Raw genomic sequence first — 17,606 nt, 5'->3', positions numbered from 1 at the left:
GATGCTGGTATGGTTGCACCTTTGTCTTGGATAGAACCAGATGGTAAACAGTCCCTGTCCCACACATGCTGAGTGACCCCCCACCATCCTGGCCATCTCCTGAGACTTGTGCCTTCTCTGGGATCTCCAGAAATCCCCCCTTGCCACCATGTAACAACCAAAGGAGTGAGTCTTGGCTCAGCAAGAGTTTCCAGGACTCCAGCCTTTGGACCAGCGTCCATTCTGGACTGGCCGGTGCCACTGCTGGGCAGGGTGGTGAAGTTTTTGAGTATCAGCCCTGCGCCCATTTCCACTCTGCTTACGCCCTGCCCATCACGAAAAGCTTCCAGGTGCCGCACATTTCTCAGTCCCTTTGCCTCTCCCTTCCACGGGGGTTCCCACCCAACCTGAGTTCCTTGGAGTCTTCCTATGGTTTGTTTCCTCTCTTCAGACACTTAACTGTATGTGGCCTCGCTTTTTCTACAGCTTTTCCCATTTGTGATTTCCCACGTGGATTTCTCCAGCTCCTTAAAAATCCCCTAAGGTGCAGGGTATCTAATAAAGACTTTGTATCCCTCCCATCTCCCACTGTGCTGACTGGGGGTTCTCAGCCCCAGCCTGGAATCCGACAGATTCCTCCGGGCTAGACCAGCTGCCTTCTCCTCAAATGGCTCTGGAAGGGACAGGATGCTGCTGGGATGGTCCATGGATCCCCAGTCTCACTGATGAACACTCAGGAAGCCAACCTGGGCTTGAACTCTCCATTTTGCCTCTTAGGGGGAAGGTTATAGATGGAGACTGTCAGCTGGCATTTCCCCTAACAGCTTCCAAATGTCACATCCCAGCATCTTGCACCCCCTGTGCTTTCCTTCTCTTCATTTTTAGAACACTCAAAAAATTTTTGTGTTTTGGAAAGACCCCTCCTGCTCCCCACCCTTGAACTGCCTGCCTTCAGGAGGGTGGTTTCTGAGGTCAACTCCCCAGAGCACAACGTGGAGGAGACAAGAGCAGCTCATCTGCCACATTTGTGTCACATGCAGGGTCACAGCCCAGTCATGTGCTATGTGCAAGTCTGATTCGACAGTTAATTAAGCGGAGCAGGATGCTGGTAAGCCTAACGCCCCTGCACACTTTCTCTTTGTAAACTCTCCTTTTAGTTTCTGTTTAGAGTCTCTTTAGAACACGGATGAACGTTTGCACATGACATAAGGGAAAAGACATGGGCTGTACATATAAAATTTTTGCCAAAAATACCATTATATTTGGCATTCGTGGGGCCTTTTGATTTTTAATAGACACTGAAATTCTAATATTTCAAAGTATTTTTTAAATATTTTTAATTTAAAACATTAAGTTTATTTTTTCAGGTTAAAGATGTTAAATGTTTTTATTTTTATCTATCTATTTCTCTATTTATTTTTTTGAGAGAGAGACAGTGAGAGGCAGGGAGGGGCAGAGAGAGAGAGGGAGGTGGGGAACAAAGAATCCAAAACAGGCTCCAGGCTCTAAGTTGTCAGCACAGAGCTCTTCGCGGGGCTTGAACCCACGAACTGTGAGATCATGACCTGAGCCGAAACCTGACACTTAACCAACTGAGCCAACCAGGCGCCCCAGTTTTTATTTATTTTGAGAGAGATAGAGAACAGGCAGGGGTGGGACAGAGAGAGGAGGAGACAGAATTCCAAGCAAGGTCTGCACAGTCAGCCCAGAGCCCGACATGGGGCTTGAATCCATGAACCACAAGACCATGATCTGCGCCGAAACCAAAAGTCCGATGCTCACCCAGGTGCCCCTAACTGTGTTTCTAAAAACCTTTCAAATACAAGAAGAATATAAAGAAAACTAAAACTGACCATAATCTCATCACATCGACTGAGACTCTTCCTGTAATTGTCATTCTAACTTCACAGGTGAGACACCAAAGGAGAGGAAGGAAGGATAAAAGGAAGGAATATGTGCTTTTAAATTTTTTTTAACGTTTCATTGTATTTTTGAGACAGCTTGAGTGGGGGAGGGGCAGAGAGAGAGGGAATCACAGAATCTGAACTAGGCTTTAGGCTCTGAGCTGTCAGCACAGAGTCCGACGTGGGGCTCGAACCCACCGACTGCGAGATCATGACCTGAGCCAAAGTTGGCTGCACAACTGACTGAGCCACCCAGGTGCCTTGGAATATGTGCTTTCAGATTTTCTTCCCAGATGTGTTAAAAACATGACTCTGTGGAAATGGTCTCCCCAATATTTTTTATTGAAGTATAGTTGATACATAATATTTATTAGTTTCAGGTGTACAACATAGTGATTTGACATTTATACACATTATGAAGCTGATCACTGTGATCAGTAACCATCTGCCACCACACAAAATTATTACAATATTATTGACAACATTCCCTATGCTATGACTTTATAGTTTATACCTCTTACTCCCCTTCACCCGGTTTGCTCTCTCACCCCCCAACTTCCCTCTGGCAACTACCAGTTTCTTCTCTGTATCTGAGAGTCTGTTTTTTGTTTTGTTCTGATTCCACACGTAAGCAAAATCACAGTAATCCTCAAAATTTCTGAAAGAAATGACAGACATTCATTTCCTAACAACACTTACACTGTCAGAAGTACCATTGCTATTTCTGGATATTAAAGTGTTACAATGATTAATAAGCTTTACAGAGCTCTGATTTCTGTATTATAATATATATAAAAATATATGTGTATATATATTGACATGAAGTGCTAATATTCCATCTTTCCAATTTTTGTGTATGTGCTGGCAAAGCGAACATGTAAAATAATGCTTTGCAAAAGTGCTGTGTGTTACCAAAAATCTTATAAAGAGGGAAATGACATACAGCTCCACTGCTTCAACAAAGCCCTATTAATATGTTGGTGACTTCTTCCCAGCTTTTTGTTCTATTCTCACTTTTTTAAAAATTTTGTTTCTAATGCTTATTTTCCTAAGAGAGAGACACACAGAGCACGAGCAGGGAGAGGCAGAGAGAAGAGGGAGACACAGAATTCGAAGCAGCTCCAGGCCTGAGCTGTCAGCACAGAGCCTGACGTGGGGCTTGAACCTACAGATTGTGAGATCATGACCTGAGCCGAAGTCAGATACTTAACTGCCTGAGCCGCCCTGGCGCCCTTTTCTCTCTCTTTTTTTTTTTAATGTTTTATTTATTTCTAGGAGAGAGAGAGAGAGAGAGACAGCGTGAGCAGGGGAGGGTCAGAGAGAGAGGGAGTCACAGACTCTGAAACAGGCTCCAGGCTCTGAGCTGGCTGTCAGCACAGAGCCCGATGCGGGGCTTGAACCCACGAACCGCGAGATCATGACCTAAGCGAAAGTCGGACGCTTAACCGACTAAGCCACCCAGGCACCCCTCATGTTTTCTTATTTATTTGTTATTTTTTTAAATCTACTTGGACTTGGCTTTACAATAGAAAGAAAACCATTATTGTGAGACGACCCACATCATCATTACAGTTTGAGTCTCTCTTTCTCTTTTTACTTTGCTAATTATCCTCAAGTGTCCAGGGCTTGTCTGGCATGTTAGGTGAGGAGATACGGCTGCCACGTCAGTGAGCTTAGGTTTGAATCCTGCCTCTACTGACTGTGTGAACTTGGGAAAATTACTAAGGAAATTTGTCTCAATTTTCTCATGTAAACCATGAAGAGAACACCTTTCCTACCCGTCAGATTGTTAAGCATGAAGAGGGAACAGATGTAAATTGAGTGACATAGTAATGAGCTCAGGCTGGGTAAGTGCTTAATACACAGAAATTATTTTTTTCACTTAAAATCGTATCATAACACTTATATTTCCATATAATCTTTTTAATTCTCATTTTATGACTAGATAGTAGTCTGCAATACAAATACAAATCCCTATGACTAACTCACTTCCATTTTGTTTGACAAGTTATTTCCAGTTTGGGACCATGTAGATAGTACTATAATTAATACATTTTTTCACACAACATGTTTTATTTCAGTATATGGATTTCCTTTAGAAAAATCCTTGGAATGGTATTTTTGGGTGAAAGTATAAACCTTGACATCGTTCTTGCTACATATCCAAGCATATTTTTTGAGTTCACTTTTTTTTTAACTTGAGCAACTGAGGATAGAGTTTTGTACTTGCTATTTTCTTTTTTAAAATTTTTTAGAAGTTTACTTATCTTGAGAGAGAGAGACAGACAGAGAGAGAGAGAGAGAGCAAGGGGTGGGGGGCAGGGAGAGAGGGAGACAGAATCCCAAGCAGGCTCCCTGCTGGCAGCGCAGAGCCAGATGCAGCTCGAACACATGAACACATGCAATCATGACCTAAACTGAAGACGCTTGACTGACTAAGCCACCCAGGCACCCTTGTGCCTTATGATTTTCATTCAATGTCATGACAAAGCTTTTTAAAAATATTATTTATTTTTATTGGCAGTGAATGTCTGCATGTCTTTGGCTTTTTCTATCTTCTGGATTATTTCAGATGTATAGATTTACAAAAGTATAATTACTTGAATAAATGGTATGGCCTGTAATCTACAAATCATCCTCCAAAAAAATCATATTGATTTATGTGATCACTGACAATTCATGAGTCTACCAATTTAACAACATATTCTGGAGCAATATGTGTTAAGATTAAAATGCATTTGTTGGAGCACCTGAGGGCTCAGTTGATTAAGCGTCTGACTCCTGATTTCAGCTTAGGCCATGATTTCATGGGCGTGAGATTGAGCCCTGTGTTGGGGCCCAGTGAGGAGCTTGCTTAAGATTTTTTTCTCTCTCTCTCTCAAAAAAAAAAATGCACCTGCCAATGTTATGATTCAAAAAGGCCTTCTTAAATTTTGTTTTTATTTAAACTTTAAATTTCCTATAAGTTGAGCATTTCATGTGCTGACTTTGAAAGCAAGGGGGAATTGAGACATTGGGAAGTTGCCTAATTTGACCAGTAGCCTGAAAAAAAACTATACATATTTTCAGGCTGATCATATTTCTGCTTGATCTGTACAACTCTCAGTACTTGGCATGCGTTGCTTCTTCTGTACTTCCTGCAGCTGTTCTATTTTACCAAGGAGTTCTATTTTTACAGGACAAACAGAACTGAGCAGAAAACTTGCTCCTTGGAGTTTACTTCCTCGAAGAGGAGCCTGCTGTTGAGAATACAGAATCATGTTTGGTAATGGAGTCAGCCAAAAGGAAGCAGAGGGAAGAGATGGTGGAGAGAATCTGGATCCTGCTGGCATTAGACCCCTGTGCGCACCCGCACCTTTGGCTGCTCAGTTACATAAGCCAATGCATTCTGTTATTTTAAAAATTTAAGCCCATTTGCTTCAGGTTTTCTTCCAGTTGCAACCAAATGATGCAACTGATACAAGTTCTACGAAATGCATTTAAAAATAGATGGATTTTGGCCTATGCTCAAAGCCAGAGCCATTTCCAATTGCTACTTTCTTGTCCAGTTAATCAATAAATATATAATAGGCCCTTGTTATATGCTCAAATGCCAGAAAGTTTAAGAAAGTTCCTATGCTACAACCTAAATGGATTCCACGGTCTCTGTATTTTCCTCTCTCAGGAAATAGATCTCCATTTACCCAGATAAGTTTCTATTCGGGAACTGGTGGTTGTTTACCCCCAGTTCTCAGGTCTAAGCCTATCTTCCTTTATTCCATCCTGCCAGGCTGGGGCTGGGATTCTGCAAACCTCAGTCACCGGCTCCCCTTGCAGCTGCTTCCTGTGAAGTTCCAACAGATGGGACACCCTAGGGGCCTGGAACGTGGGAAGCAAAGACTCCTTCCTGTTTCCAGACAACAGGAACTTAGCTGCTGTCTGCAGTTCCAAGGTTTGGGTTGCGTTGGTATCTACTTTGTGCTCCTTCTGTCTTCCAAGATCTTTATGAGCAATTCCCAATATTAAGTCCACTGCACTTTCCTGCCTGGACTCTGGCGGATACAGGACTTGATACTGGGAGTGGTCTGAGGAGACAGGCTCTCAAAAACAAGATTCTGAGAATTATTTGCTTTGAACTCAGGGCTGAACTCTTTGCCAATGGAAAATGGGAGCGGGTAATCCTTGGCATGCGATGACCTTACGATTCACCAAATTATCCCCTATTCTTGCTGAGTTGGAGTGCCAGCAGGAGGTGGGGTTTTGGAGACACATTAACTGCTGCCTGATGCTGGTAAAGATGATGGGGGGTGGGGGGAGGCTCCTGGGTGGCGGTTAAGCGTCCGGCTTTGGCTCAGGTCATGATCTCACGGTTCGGTTCGGTTCGTGGGTTTGAGCCCTGCGTCGGGCTCTGTGCTGACAGCTAGCTCAGAGCCTGGAGCCAGTTTCAGATTCTGTGTCTCCCTCTCTCTTTGACCCTCCCCTGCTCACGCTCTCTCTCTCTCTCTCTTTCAGAAGTAAATAAAACATTAAAAAAAATTATCCCAGGGAATGTAAGGAGAGACAAGTGCTTCCAATTGCACTGTGGTGCTTGCAGGATGGAAATAAATAACAAGCTTTCAGCTCAAATCATCTTTCAGGAATGAGAGGGCTTCTAAGGCTGCCCTAAAAATACCTCTAACATCTTGTAGTTACAGGACAGACATGTCTAAAAACTCAGACCCAAATCAAACATTCATAGGCTGGCCACCTCTCATATGTGAGAGTGGAGGGGGTAATTTAGAAAAAATTGGACTCCGACCCTAGGAACAGAGACCTTTGAGTGGACTTGGATGAAGCTGAAAATCCTGAACTCTCCCTCCCCCAAGTGTCACTGACCTTCCACTGATAGTGGAAGAAGCCTCTAATTTCCTCTTTGGTAAATACCAGCCTTTCTTTGCTTGAAAACCTGTAGTCAGCACATCTGAGGCAGTTGCCTTTGCATGGGGATCTCTAATTTTTTAAAACTCCACTGCTCCCAACTCCCATGGCCTTCAGGCTTTTATCTAGAGTCAGATTCCAGCATATTCAGGGAGAGAAGGGCAGTCTGTCTCTGGAGGAAAAGGCTTTACTCCAAAAGAATCACAAGCTTTTGTTAAATTCATGCTAGAAGAAACCTAAGATATGTGGAGATGGATTCTAAGGGTATCAGATCAAAGAGAACAGAATACAACATTGGGTTGGGGCCAAATTTAGGTAGCCCTGATATAATACACTTCCCATAGGTTTTTGGACTTAATGCTATGGTAGATTGTTATAGCAATAGCCCTAGGGAGTCATGCCATTTTATATATCAGGCCCTCATGTAATTCCTTCCACAGTGATTTTGGCCTAGCTATTTGACTTGCTTTGGCCAATGAGATGTTAGCAAATGTGATGCAGATGGAGACACTTGCATGTTGGGGTCTGCCCGCTCTTTGCTCTTTTTGGATCCACTTCTATGTTGAAAAGAGCACAGACAAATCTGCTGAAGACACACAGCCCCACCGACAGCCAGCACCGACTCCAACACATATGAATGAGGCCACCCAAGACCAGTGTGCTCCGACATCTATCAGCTGCCCGCAAATGCATGAGTGAGCCCAGCCGACGCCATGCAGAGCAGAAATGAGTTGTCCCAGCTGAACCCAGCCTAAGTTGCTAAACTACAAAATCATAAACACATAAATGATAAAAAAGAAGCCATAGGTTTTGTTATACAGGGAAAGCAAGCGGAAACAAACGTATTGCTTTGGGCAGATGGGAGTGGTCTGTTTACGAAGTTGGTTGGCTGATCCCCATGTGCAACAAGGACATTAGGTGATAGAATTTCTTTGGAATAATGGACAGATAGGATCCTAAAGGCTTAAGGAGTTAGGAATAATGGGGTAATTTGTCGTGTGTAACCTGTGTGTCTTTCCTCCCCCTTGAAAGGGACCAAAGGATATTCCCTTCACTAAAGTATCGAGAAATGCATTAGTGAGGGAGCCCCACAACCCTGGGCACCCCCAGATGTCTGTTTTCTGTAGGCCAAAGATGATGGTAGGAAATGCTGCCGCTGATATGGGCTTCCTGACTTCATGAGATGATAAGAGCCCAGAAAAGCAATCAGAATTTTTTACGCATCGGAAATCTTTAGTGGTAGTTGGCCCTAAGAATTAAGTAGTTGGCCAGCCTACCAAAGCATGGCTTGATCTATAGAATAGAAATCTGGCTTGAGTTTTCACAACTGAGAATTACAGCTTCTTCCCCAAATTCTTAGAAAGGACCCTGCAACAACGCCATAGATACTTGTAGATCCTCCTCCAAGCTATCCCCAAGGGGACCTGAAGTCATTCCTGAAGGTGTCTGTGCCCTGGGGGAAATGGAAATACCCAGGCTTTTCAGGGATTCCTAAATGCTGCTCTGAAATGACACCAATCCTTAGGAACCCCAAATGTCACTGTGGTCCACTAGTCAAAACAGGCTTATAGTGATTAGGAGATGAACAGAGCTTGTGCCCAATCCAATCTCATTATGATCTGTGACTCAAGCATCATTAAAGAGATTCATTAGAAGGACTAGTCAACAACAGAGGTGTAAGCTTGGGGTATGATGATAAATTTGAAAAAAAAAGGATTGAAAATGACAGCTCTAGCTGAGATTGTGTATATGTCTGGACAAGAACCAGATGCAAACAGCAAAAATGAAAATACTTGTGCTGAGATAATGAGATCATAGGTGGTTTTTGTTTGCCTGGCATCTCTCAATTCCTCAAACTCTCCCAAATGCTATTTTTGCTCCCTTTGTAAAAGGTACTTTTTTTTTTTTTTAAAAAAGACTTAGTGTTTATCCAGCTCTTTTGTTTTAAGAGTTGCCTTTACATACATTTTAGCCAATCACAGTGATGTCATAAAAAATAAGAATGTAATGTGTCACCATTCTCTTCAATATTATGATGAGGCTCAGAGCCAAGCATGCATGAGGCATCTACTCCATCCATCAGGCTGCAGGATTGACAAACTCCTCCTCCCTCCTTGCCCTCCAGGAGCTTAGAGCCTAAGGAGAAGATGTAACATGGGCTTAAATCCTCATGATTCAAAACTGAGAAAGACAACCCTCTATATCTGAGACTCTGCTCTGATAACGTACACATTTGGATAGTTCCTGGATCAGCAGGTGCCCTGAGCTTCATGACCCCGGTATGCAGACCAGATTTAACATGATTAGCCTGTTGTTGCTCCATGCAGTTACCCTTGACATGCATAAAAGGGGACTCCACAGCATTTCTACAGTGCCAAGCATCAAAGGCCTTGCCTAATGAGTGTCCCTGTGTCACAGACATGGAACTGAGTCCCTGAAGGGTTAAGTTTAAAGTCACAGAGAAGACCAGGAAAAGAGCATTAGTGTGGGACTTTGACCAGTATGGATACCCATCTGAAATCTTTGCAGGTATAGCATACTAGCGTGCTAAAGTTTTCTAATGTATGCCATTGGTTTCTGAGGTTAAGAAAACAATTTTTTAAAGGTAAGATGTAGTTGAAAAAAATTCATCCACATGACCCATTTACAGGTTAAAATAAATGCTCTGTGATTCAAACCTTGCAAAAATACTCAATGGCTTTTCTCCATGATTTGTAGTCGCCCACTGTGTACTTAAATGCTTTCTGTTAGTTAAACAACTGAGATGTTGTCAAGATTCCATAAGCCATATAACTTGCCAGTTATGGCTTGGCTGTGCATAAAGCTCTGTCTAACGGCCTCAAAAGGCTTTTCCAATATACCCAGAGGAAACAGTGGATAAAAATAACTCTCTTGGCAATTCATCCATTTCTGTAACTGAAAGTTTCCACTCCTCTCTTCTTCTGGAAATTACTTTGGAAACTTAGGGGTGGAAATTCCCTTTGTGTTCATTCTGCCAGCAAGGACGAGACTCAGAGCACTGACTGGGGTCTAGGTCCAGGGTGGTCATTTTCTAAAGTGCAGTAGTGCTTGCTTAGGGTCATGGCTGCAGAGGAGAGTGCTGGATCTGGGAAGGGCGGGCTGCCTGACTTGCTCTGAGCACACCACGGCCAGGCCTCTTTGCAGTCTCCACTTTAGTGCTGGAGCTACAAAGGCATTGGACAAGGGCAAACCACGAGCTCTGCACGCCAGTGGATTCTTGTTCAGAGTCCAGAACCTTCTTGAGGACGTCCCATCAGGTCACCCCAACTCCTGAAAACACAGGTTCAAATCTGGAGAGAGAAGTCCACAAATAAGAACATCACTTTTCTGATTAGAAAACAGATAACCTCTCAAGAACAGACTGGAGTGAGAAACGGCTGTAGGGGAGCAGCTCACCTATCTGGAGGCAGCAGAGTTCAAGACCTTGCTTTCTGCCCTTGCTACCAATGCCCTCGTCCACGTCTTCAGCCTCTCTCTCCAGACCTGTTGCAAGAGGCCTCTTCCCTGTTCTCAGAACTGCCATTGGCTCAATGACACTGCCACTGGAGTACAGTACACGGGGCTCCCCTATTTGAAACCTTCGGAAGTTCCCTATGGGGCCAGATATTTCTGTTGGTTCCTGCAGATGTGTTCTCCACCCTGAGGTACCCTGCTAGGCGCGCTGGAGGATGACCTTGGGCTGCTCACTGGGCTCGCTTCTCCCTGGCTTCCATGCCATGCTTTCCCTCAGACTCGGGGTTAAAGAAGGTGGTAGGGAGCATCATAATGAGGTTGGGGTGCGCACCCTTCAGCAGCCTCCCCGACAGGCTGCAGGCTCACCTGGCCTAGCTATCTGATTTGCTTTGGCCAATGAGATGTTAGCAAAAAGTGATGCAGATGGAAACACTTGCATGTTGGGGTCTGCCCTCTCTTCGCTCTTTTTGCACACACTTCCATGTTGAAAAGAGCACGGACAAACCTGCTGAAGACACACGGCCCCACCGACAGCCAGCACCGACTCCGACACGTGTGAACGGGGCCACCCAAGACCAGCGTGCTCCGACATCTGTCAGCTGCCCGCAAATGCACGAGCGAGCCCACCCTCTCATACTGCTGTTCTCACCAGCATGATGGTAACTATGCCTTCCCCTCAGCTCTCCCTGCTCTTGCCAGTTTCAGGTCATTCAACCTCCCTCCCCACCGCCCCCCTCCTGCCTTTGTAGCTAGTAAGCTTGCCTCAGTCACCCCTCCTGAGCGTGCCCTCCCTTCCCTGCTGAACCCTAAACGAGGCATGCACGCCTAAGGAGCAACAACTAACCTTCACCTGGAAGTCCTGGCTCACAGCAGAGCCCCCAACCGTCTTCCCTCTGATCTCACACCTGGCTCTTCCCAGGCTGGAATCACATGCCTTTTCCTATAGATGTGCAAGTCTCCCTGTCTCTGCCGTTCCCCTTGTGTTCCCTCTATCTAGAATAGTCTGTTATTCCCATGTTTGCCTGGTGCAAATGTCACCTCTTCCATGAAGCCTTCCCTCTTCCCTAATTGTCCCAGCCTAAAGTGATACTTTCTCCATCTCTGAGCCTTCACGTATTATGTGTACTTTCTGTAAAGCCATAGAAAACTATACAAAATATGCAGACTGCTCACACAATTAAAACCTCACAAGCCAAGGGGCACCGGGGAGCTCAGTCGGTTAAGCGTCTGACTCTGGATTTTGCTTGGGTCATGATCTCATGGTTCATAGGTTCAAGCCCCACATCTGGCTCTGCGCTGACAGCATGGAGCCTACCTGGGATTCTCTCTCCCTTGCTCTCTGCCCCTCTCCTGCTTTCACTCTCTCTTTTTTCTCAAAAATAAATAAACATTAAAAAAAAACACCCACAAGCCCAGGTGAATGAGGTGGCTACTGTCTCCTCCTCCAGCCCCACCCTCCCTACAAAAGCCGTGCTCTATGTGGAAGGAAGCTGATGCAGGGTGAGCATTTCTGAGGATCCTGAGAATAGGTATAAGGTTGGCTTTGGAATAAAGTGATAGCTTGAGAGCTTCATGATCTTCCGAATATGTTCCAAAAAGCACAAAGAGGCCTTTGCAGAGACCTAAGGTAGGGTGTATATACCCCTCAGTCTAGTTTAACCACTGATTTAATCTGCTTTTGTGAGATAATAGAAAAAATATATACTGGTCTCTGCCTGGGGTTCCTGGCACAGAATTCCTAAAGCACTTGTAATTTTCTACATGATAAGAGCACTGGGAACATCTTTGTTCTAACATTCAGTCTTTGATTTCACTTCCTGACAGAGTTCCCAAATCCCTTGAAATTTCCTGGATGATAGCAGTGTCTTTTGTTGTAATGAGGTGACTTAAAAAAATTTTTTTTTAAATGTTTATTTATTTTTGAGAGAGAGAGTGCAAGCAGGGGAGGGGCCGAGAGACAGGGAGACACAGAATCTGAAGCAGGCTCCAGGCTCTGCGCTGTCAGCACACAGCCCGACGTGGGACTCAAACACACAGGCCGTGAGATCATGACCTGAGCTGAAGTCGGACGCTTAACTGACTGAGCCACCCAGGCGCCCCATAATGAGGTGACCCTTGATGAGCTCCTGGATGAAGGCTGGTCATCAGGAAGACTAAACTATGGTTAGAAAATTGGAATTTTCAGGCCCACCTCCCACCCCACCCCTGTTCTCCAGAGAGGGGAGAAGAGCTGAAGATGAAGTTAATGATTGGTCATGTCTTTGTGATAAAGCCTCCATAAAAATCCCTGAAGAAGGGCTTCCAGGAGCTTCTGTGTTGGTGAGCACAAGTTGGTACTGGGAAGGTGGCACATGCACAGAGTGTGGACGCCCCCACATATCTTGCCACATGCATTTCTTCTATCAGATGTTCACTGTATTGTTTTTACCCTTTATCATAAATTGGTAAACAGTAAGTAAACTGTTTCCCTGGGTTCTGGGAACGACTCTGTCAAATTCACGGAACCCGAGGAGGGGATGGTAGGAACCTGAGATTATTTATAGCTGATTGGTCAGCAGCACAGGTGACAGCCTGGGCTGGCCATTGGCATCTGAAGAGGGCAGTGGAGGGTGCGGAGGGCAGTCTTATGGGACTGAGCTCTTAACAGGTGAGATCTTACGCCATCTCCAGGGACACAGTGTCAGGCTTGATTAAATTGTGGGGCACCAAGCTGGTGTCACAGAGAACTTCTGGTGGGGAAAAAGCCCCACGCATTCATGGCAGAAGTGTGTGTAGTAGTAGTGACAGTAAAGGAGGCCTTCCTCTGGGAGGAGGGCTGAAGTCCCCCCACGGGAGGAGGGCTAAAGTTTCCCACAGTATGTACAGGTATTCTGTCTAATGTTTCCTTTATGAAGGGGTTACACTGGGAAGAAAAGAAAGAAAAGATTGGAAACCACTAACAGAGAAGGCACCTGGACCATGGTGGCATGTGGAGGCTGTGAGCAGTTATTAGGTGGAAGTTCCTGAGGGGAAGACAAGAGACTCATGCAAAACAAAACAAACACAGATTTGATCAACTGCCTGGGGGTATATCGACATCTGGCTTCTTTTCATTTTAGCCCGAATTACACAAAGAGAAACAGTATTTTGAGTACCTTATCTCCAATGCTTGATCGTTAAGAGTCTTGGAATACTAATGCTATGCCTCATTCATCCTTACAATTTCCACAGAGTCTACTGACACAGAGTCTTGCAAATAGCAGACCCTTAGTGCATGTATCAGAGTGAATGAATGAATAGCACTGTACTGGGAATCACAAGACCTTTTATTTTTCTGTCATTATTTCTATTCAAGAACGTCACGTAACATTCCTTAGCCCAAATCTTGCCATCTGTAAAATGAGGAAGTCAGTTACATGGCTTGAAAACTCTAAAAAACCATGTCATGATGACTAGGATAACTTTTTTTTTTTCTAAAGGAAGCATGATATATATCCATGGGATCAGAATCCACTCCTGAAGTTGTTCTAGTTGATAGCTTGGTGGCCTGTATGAGAGTGAGAAGCCATGGTCTCAAACCTGATCTCTACATCCTTGGAGTATGGATCCACTCCTTGTAGGCTCACTAGGTTAAGAAACTCTGAAAGGCAACTAAGACATTGGTATGTATTGTTGAAAAAGGGTATAGCATTCTGCTCCCTAAAGTCGACAAGGACCCAATGGAGATTTCTGTATAATGTATTTGTTATATAGGATATAAAAAGGTGATATATACAGTGAGAGGTAAGAAGAGAGAGAGATCGTTTTTCATCTAACAAGCACCCCTGGGTACTTAAAAGTGATACATTGGGATATTTTATTTTTTTATTTTTTAATGTCTATTTATTTATTTTGAGAGAGGGAGTGAGGGAGAAAGCATGTGCCCATGAGGAAGAGAGGAGCAGAGAAAGAAGGAGAGAGAGAATCCCAAGCAGGCTCCATTCAGTGTGGAGCCTGATGCAGGGCTTGATCCCACGACCACGAGATCATGACCTGAGCCAAAATCAAGAGTTGAACACTTAACTGACTGAGCCACCCAGGTGCCCCAACACTGGGACGTTTTAAAATATATTCAAGTACAAAGAAAATTTAGAAAATCTAAAAGAAGAAAACAATACAAGTTTCCAGATATAATGATTACGGGTATTTAAATATTTTTGCTTCACTTCCTTGGGAGAAAGGGGTGTGGTGATATATTAAAAACATTTTTTAAATAGAGCATTAATGATAAAGTATATTTTTATATCTTACCCTTCTTTTCTTTTTGTTATACAGAAAGCCTTTTCCCATATTATCACTCCTCAGAAGCAGAATTGTAAGTGACAATATATAGTGTATTGACTAGAGGTTCCAGGATTTCCCTGTTGCATTAGTCAGGATAGACTTCATTATGCTGCAGTAACAAACAACCCCCAAATCTTTATTACTTAAATCAAATAATAAACAAAGCTTCCATGTCCACTGAGGGTCAGCATTATTTGTAGTTACTCAGAGACCCAGGCTGATGTAGCAGCCACTACCCCAAGTGTTGCTGGTTGTCACGCCAGAGGGAAAAAGAATACAGCAAAGCACAAGCTAGCCCTTACATCTTCTGCCCAGAAATCACACATCACTTAAGCTTATATTTAGTAGACCAAAGCAAATCACATGACCACACCCACCTACAAACTAAGTGCAGAGGAGTGCGATCCTATTACATCACACAAAAGCAAGAGATCCAAGAAATATGTGAAATTAACACTAATGACCGCCATACCATGGAGAAGGATGGTAATGAGCTCTTTGGCCATATTTAGTTTGATGGGAGTCTTCTGATCCTATAATATTAAAGTTAAGGCCTTAAAGGCCTGTCTGGGGAGGCTGAGAAGTCTGGATTTCCACAAGAATAAGAATAGGCAACACCTTTACCAGAGTTGCTGAGAAAGTTTGAGGCAGAGCCATGGAGTGGAAAACCCAGCTCTGTGCAGCTGATGCCTGAGCTTCTGAGCCCTGGTTGGCACTCCCACATTTATCGGGTCTCACTTCAATCTCTGATCAGTGAAGCAAAACCACCAAGTCCTTCCCTTCTTAAGTGGGAAGGGAGAATACTTAACTGTATCGAAGTCCTATCAGAAATACGTGTGATGACAGCCCCTCTGGAAAACAGTGTGGAGGTTCTTCAAAAAACTAACAATAGAACTCCCCTATGACCCACCCTATGACCACTGCTAGGAATTTACCCAGGGATACAGGGGTGCTGATGCATAGGAGCACATGTACCCCAATGTTCATAGCAGCACTCTCAACAACAGCTAAAACATGGAAAGAGCCTAAGTGTCCATCAATGGACAAATGGCTCCAGAAGATGTGGTTTATCTATACCATGGAATACTACATGGCAGTGAGAAACAATGAAATCTGGCATGTGTAGCAACATGGATGGACCTTGAGGGTGTTGTGCTGAGTGAAATAAGTCAGGCAGAGAAGGACAAATATCATATGTTTGCACGTATAGGAGGATTAGGAGGAACTTAACGGAGGACCATGGGGGAGAAGAAGAGGGGAAATGGTGGGGGAAAGGGAGAGAGGCAAACCATGAGAGACTCTTGAATGCTGAGAACAAACTGAGGACTGATGGATGTGGGGGGTGGGGGGATGGGCACGGAGGAGGGCATTTGTGGGGATGAGCACTGGGTGTTTTATGGAAACCAATTTGACAATAAACTTTGTAAAAAAAAAGAAAAAAAGAAAGAAATACGTGTGATGAACATGCTCAGGGCAAGTCCCAAGACTCTAGCTGCCAGGTAATGTGACTAAGAACAGGAGGGCCAGGATGACTCGTGGACAGTCTAGAACTTGACGCCATCCCCTCATGGGTGGCCTGGGGGTGACGCAGAGCTGGGATGGGAGAGGATGGGGGTGGGAGATCGAGAGCCCTGAGCTGGCTGGACCAAGCTCTTCCCAGCTGGGCTCTGTCCTCAGACCTTATGGAGCTGAGATTGGAGTTGGGGGACAGCGTTAAGACTATTTAGAACAAGACCAAGTAGGGGCGCCTGGGTGGCTTAGTCGGTTAAGCGTCCTACTTTCGCTTAGGTCATGATCTCACGGTTCGTGGGTTCGAGCCCCACGTCGGGCTCTGTGCTGACTGCCAGCTCAGAGCCTGGAGCCTGTTTCAGAGTCTGTGTCTCCCTCTCTCTCTGACCCTCCCCTGCTCACGCTGTCTCTCTCTCTCTCCTAGAAATAAATAAAAATATTAAAAAAAAAAAAAAAAGAACAAGACCAGGTACATTCACTGTGAGAGAAGGCAAAGAGCCATGGAGGACTTCTGGGGCACCAAACATTTTCTGTCGGGTCAGGCTGTAAAATATTTAGACTTTATGGACAATATGGGCTTTGAGCCGTTACTCAACTCTGCCATCAGAGGCAGGGGCAAGGGTGTGAAAGTTGGGAATGATACGGAAACAGTGAGGATGGCTGTGCTTCAGTAGAATTTTGCTTACAAAAGTAGGAGGCAATCTGGTTCCCTGGCTACTGCTCACTTACTCCTTAAAAGGAATGGATACATATCAGCGGATACTAGAATGTTAGCTTTGGTTGACCATCATTTCACAGATGCCTACTGAAAGTACAATGCCCAGGATGTGGAGGGCTCTGAAAGGAAGAAGACACTGCACCTGCTTCCTAGAAATATGTAACTTGGTCTTCTGGGAACCATGGATTCTATTCTATTCTATTGCCTGTAGCATAACTGTTATTAATTAATACATTCATTTTCTTTTGACAAATATGTGACACATAGGACATTTACTCTTATGACCTGGTCCTGTGATCCCAATATTACTATATTCAATACCTATTTTCTTTGGATAAGAAAAAACAGTTTAGCAGTAAGTGACAAATCAAGGGAAAATTTATAAAAGATATAGCAGGGAATTGGTTACTGTTAACTGTAAGTGAAGACATAACTAAAAAGATGGACAAAAGATACATAGACAGTTCCCAAAAGAAGATAAATCCTGTAAATTTGTACAAATGGTTTATCTCACTAATAACTTTAAAATGCAAATTAAAATAGTAATCACATACAGTTTTCCATTTCTAAATTAGCACAGTTTAAAAACAGTAATACCCAGCATTGGGACAAGTGCAATAATGAAACTAGATCTTTCATATATTGCTAGTACAAGCTGGTGCAACTTTTCAGAGGGCAATTCAGCAATATATTTTGAGTCTTAAAATTGTCTATAGCCGGGGCACCTGGGTGGCTCAGTTGGTTAAGGGTCTGACTTTGGCTCAGGTCATGATCTCACAGTTCATGGGTTTGAGCCCTGCTTCAGACTCTGTGCTGACAGCTAG

The 17,606-nt window shown here is 44.1% G+C and overlaps 1 protein-coding gene across 1 annotated transcript in view; it reads right to left on the bottom strand.

Annotated features, from left to right (window-relative positions):
• Positions 1 to 3,232: 3,232 nt before the first annotated feature.
• The window catches only part of PDCD1LG2 (programmed cell death 1 ligand 2), a 62,100-nt gene continuing 47,726 nt past the window's right edge, over positions 3,233 to 17,606 (bottom strand). The window contains exon 7 of the mRNA XM_077759472.1: positions 3,233 to 10,090. Within this exon, the coding sequence (XP_077615598.1) occupies positions 10,085 to 10,090 (6 nt within the window). The 3' untranslated portion in view covers positions 3,233 to 10,084. The remainder of the gene's footprint in view (positions 10,091 to 17,606) is intronic.

Source organism: Crocuta crocuta, unplaced genomic scaffold, assembly GCF_008692635.1.
Source record: "Crocuta crocuta isolate KB4526 unplaced genomic scaffold, BGI_CrCroc_1.0 scaffold41, whole genome shotgun sequence".
Taxonomy (NCBI): domain Eukaryota; kingdom Metazoa; phylum Chordata; class Mammalia; order Carnivora; family Hyaenidae; genus Crocuta; species Crocuta crocuta.
This window is presented reverse-complemented; position numbering and strand designations above follow the sequence as displayed.